At 36.0% G+C, this 4,326-nt stretch overlaps 1 protein-coding gene across 1 annotated transcript in view; it reads right to left on the bottom strand.

Annotated features, from left to right (window-relative positions):
* Positions 1–4,018: 4,018 nt before the first annotated feature.
* jmjd7 (jumonji domain containing 7) overlaps positions 4,019–4,326 on the bottom strand; it is a 6,777-nt gene continuing 6,469 nt past the window's right edge. Inside the window, exon 9 of the mRNA XM_080414761.1 lies at positions 4,019–4,326. This exon is cut by the window's right edge and continues 89 nt beyond it. Coding sequence (XP_080270887.1) covers positions 4,291–4,326 — 36 coding nt within the window. The 3' untranslated portion in view covers positions 4,019–4,290.

Raw genomic sequence — 4,326 nt, 5'->3', positions numbered from 1 at the left:
GTACTGTCATGTACTATTCTCATGTCTTACTAAATAGACTACATCAATCAATCAATCAACACACACACACACACACACACACACACACACACACACACACACACACACACACACACACACACACACACACACACACACACACACATACATTCAGCACTTGGTTGAATGAAGCAAGTGAAAACAAACGAAGTGTCACGCATGAGCACACAGCTCACGCACTGACATGAATCAAACACATGCAGCGCCGACAGAAATGAAATAAACATGCACGCACGACGCACCGTGCACGCACGCTCACACACGACACACACACACACACACACACACACACACACACACACACACACACACACACACACACACGCGCGTGCGCGCGCAGTCAAGTTTAGGATGTTAACTTTCCCCAACAACAGCTTGAGCCACTTCCAATGTGATTAAAGCAGCATCATGTTTCTTAACTTTGTCAGATCAATAAATACTTTCTGGGTCCACATTTCAAACCCACAAAATGTACGATTTTGTCCCCCTTTCCTTTAGTGTTAATTTAATATCCTTTGGAATTGGACGATGTGTCCCCAATCTGCTAAACTTCTATTTTTTCCTCCACGGATATGAAAATAAACGGATTAGAAAGGAAATAATAGTAAATAAATAAATAATAATAAACTCTTTAGAATACATCCCGCCATTGTTAATCCTGTCATGTGTTTAATAAAAAAGATAATAATAATAATCGTGTTATTATTATTATTATTATTATTATTATTATTATTATTATTATTATTATTATTATTATTATATTATTATAATAATATTAATATTAATATTAATAATAATAATAATAATAATAAGGGTAATAATAATAATAATAATAATAATAATAATAATAATAATAATAATAATAATAATAATAATAATAATAATATAAAAATGGTAATAACAGTAATAATGAGCAGCAGCGTCCAGCCCTGGTCCAGAGCGTTAGTGAGTTAGAGAGAACACATTACCGCTCTGGACCAGGGCTAGTCTGGAGTCTGCATGTGTGACAGTTGAATGAAAATAAGGCAATATGTTGAATATAGCGACGTAGGATAGCATACATAATAGGGTGCGTTCGGAAATTACGCACCGGAGCACACTCGCCTATTAGTTTGTATTGGCCAGTGCGCTCAGTGCTGTATTTTCGAACGCACCCTTAAATGAAAGGGTGGCTGATATGTCGGCTTCTAAAAATTAAAGCCTCGCAGTAATATTTTATATAGCCTATTATTAAAGACACAATGAGAAATTTTCACTTCATTTCCAAACTTTACACCCAAAAAACGCTGGTATAATTTATACATAGATATATAAGTGACAATGATAATAATAATAAAGAAAAAACATAACTTTATATTGAAGTGATTTGGGGTCAAACATTAAGGCGGATATAGCCTATAATGCCGTGAAAAACATAACATCACTGATACTCTTGTCTAGCGGCTAGACTGTCAGTGGGAGAGGTTCGTAATGGGGTTACTACCAGCTTCTGATACTCTTGTCTTTAATGAAGAGAGTCATATTTTGGATGAATAAAGACAGTGTGAAATTATATTCAACTGTCAAAAATAAATAAATAAACACATTGATAAACATAGAGAAATAATAATAATAATTGTAATAATTATAATAATAATAATAATAGTAGGTAATAATAATAATAATTAATAATTAATCATTAATAATAATAATGATAATAATAATAAATAAAAAACATAAATACATTGGAGTGATTTAAATCAAAGCAACTGAGCCAACCAGAGACGTAAAGTTACACTGGGACATTTTGTCAGCTATATTTGGCTTATTTGTCATTAATATTATCTATCTAGCCCAAGTGGATCAGATTTGGATTTTGGGGCGTTAAAGATATTATTTGAAAAATCAGAGATAATTCTATGATCACTGATCAGATATCAAAGTGTTCCCAATGCTGTTTTGTTTTGTTTTAAATCACTAGAAAAATCCAAATCTAAACCACTCTGATTGGGATTAACATTTTTGGCAAACTTTTGAAAGTTCTGGTGACACAGACCAGACAGACATTAGACCTCGGACCCCCCATTTGATATTTATATTTGTTTCTCAGTGTAATGGAACCAAATGGACCCACAAGGGTCTGTGCGCATGGCTGTGCTTGAGCGTGTGCGCGCGTGTGTGTCCAGACACACACGCAAACAAATACAACAAATAAAACATTATACACACAGCAAATGAAGTAATGAACCCCAAGAGCAATTTCTTCTTTTACAAAACCCAATAGCCAGGCTAATACACATTAGGCCTACAGTACAATAGAGCTTTTAACAAAATAAATGAGATATCATATCACTTACCGGGCGGTCTGTCTCTCTCTCTCTCTCTCCTCTCTCTCTCTCTCTCTCTCTCTCTCTCTCTCTCTCGTCGTTCTGCTTTCGGATATGAGCACTGACCGCACTCAAGTATTGGTTGGATTTTTAGGATCTCTGTGCTTATTATATTCGGAACACATGCTGCATGACACACGCCCACAATTGAGAATGCACCAATCATGGGGTAAAAGGGAGTGGTGTAAAGTAACTAAGTACATTTATTCAAGTACTGTAGGCCTATAGTACAATTTGAGGTGGAGTATTTTCAATTTCCAATACTTTTACTTCTACATCTCAGTGGAAAATAGTGTACTTTCACTCCACTACAACTATTTGAAAATCTTTAGTTATTAGTTACTTTGCAGATATAAATCATTATATTATACAACATACGTTAACCACTTTAGCCCTATTTATACATACTGCAGGCTATTTGAAAATAGCAGATCTACAAGCTCACAACGCCTGTGCGTTGTGAGCTTGTAGATCTGCTATTTTCAATCATTTTAGTACTTTTACATTTGGTACTTTAAGTATATTTTGATGCCAATACTTTTGTACTTTTACTCAAGTAACATTTTGAACACAGGCCTTTTAGTTGTAACAGAGTATTTTTATATTGTGGTATTGCTACTTTTACTTAAGTAAAATATCTAAGTACTTCTTCCACCACTGGAGACCATAATGTTAACAGAGCAGAGGGGAGAGACCATATATTACTAGAAAGGGAAGTTTACACCCCAACCATGACCATCCTCACACACACACACACAGACTGGCACAAATAAGAGGACGCTCTGTGCCGCTGTCTGCAGGTGAAACAACTCAAACTTAGACAGATAGATGGTGTTTCTGGTTCGATGACGTCACTGCAGGGCATGGTCAGGGCCAGGTTATTTAACCCTGTCTCTAATCTGGCGCAGGTGTTGCCAACAGTTTTTGACTGTGATTCATGAGAGCTGGTGGTCCGTATCCTGTGCGTTTGACTGTTTATTTATTTATGTATTTACTGTATGCTGAAGTGACAGATTGGCTACAGAGAATACATAACGTTTGTTTATGAACTCAACGGACGTTTTGGACATCAGTTATTGAGCACAGGTCTGAAACTTCCTCGGCAACCAGTAGTCCCTTAAGTATCGGACTTGGGCACTACAGATGGAGATAGAACTAAGTCTAAAGATGTTAAACATAATAAGGACACATTCTACAGTGTTAAACTAGGACCCAATTCATTTGAGCCTCAAGTTTGTCCATTCATTAATAATCCTCATTGGTCAAATTAATTCTATAGCCTACTTAGTGCATCGTGTGCCATGATCTAGTGGTTAAAAGTATGTTTCTGCTGGATGGAATAGCTGTGTAACGTAATGTGTGACAAATTTCTAAATAAATGTCACCAAAGATGTCAAGTGGCAGTATTTCTTGTCAGTGGTGTTAAATTGTGGTTAAATGAGTAAGTTTATACTTACTCATGATGTCAACAGTAGCCTACTGTTAACTACACCATGAGTTAGCTATAGTCCACAAAAATGTGTTTATATATATATAAAAAGAAAATAATTACACACTATACTTGTTTAGGACCCATTTTGTATCCATTTGTTGCTTTACAGTCGTATATTTTATTCAATATTCAATGTCCTCAGCCACATTACCAAACACATTAGGTACAAAGTAGCTTCAATATAACTAGACCTTTACTATAAAGTAACTAGTGCAAATACCTCCTTATTTTGACAGAGTTTTTATCATAGGGACATGGTAATATCGTAGTATTAACATGCCAGGGACTCCCAGAAGAAATATGGCGGCCACGGATACAGGTCGCTCCCAATGAACTGCAGCGGCCAATGAGGTATCTAGGTTTCTATATCTATGGTCATTACGCCACGCAGAGCTATGATGCGGGCTGGCCATCCTCTGATGTCACTTC

The sequence above is a fragment of the Gymnoscopelus braueri genome (genome assembly GCF_963280865.1).
Source record: "Gymnoscopelus braueri genome assembly, chromosome: 19".
NCBI classification, from domain to species: domain Eukaryota; kingdom Metazoa; phylum Chordata; class Actinopteri; order Myctophiformes; family Myctophidae; genus Gymnoscopelus; species Gymnoscopelus braueri.
Note: the sequence above shows the minus strand (reverse complement) of the source record. Positions and strands in the feature narration are given on the sequence as shown.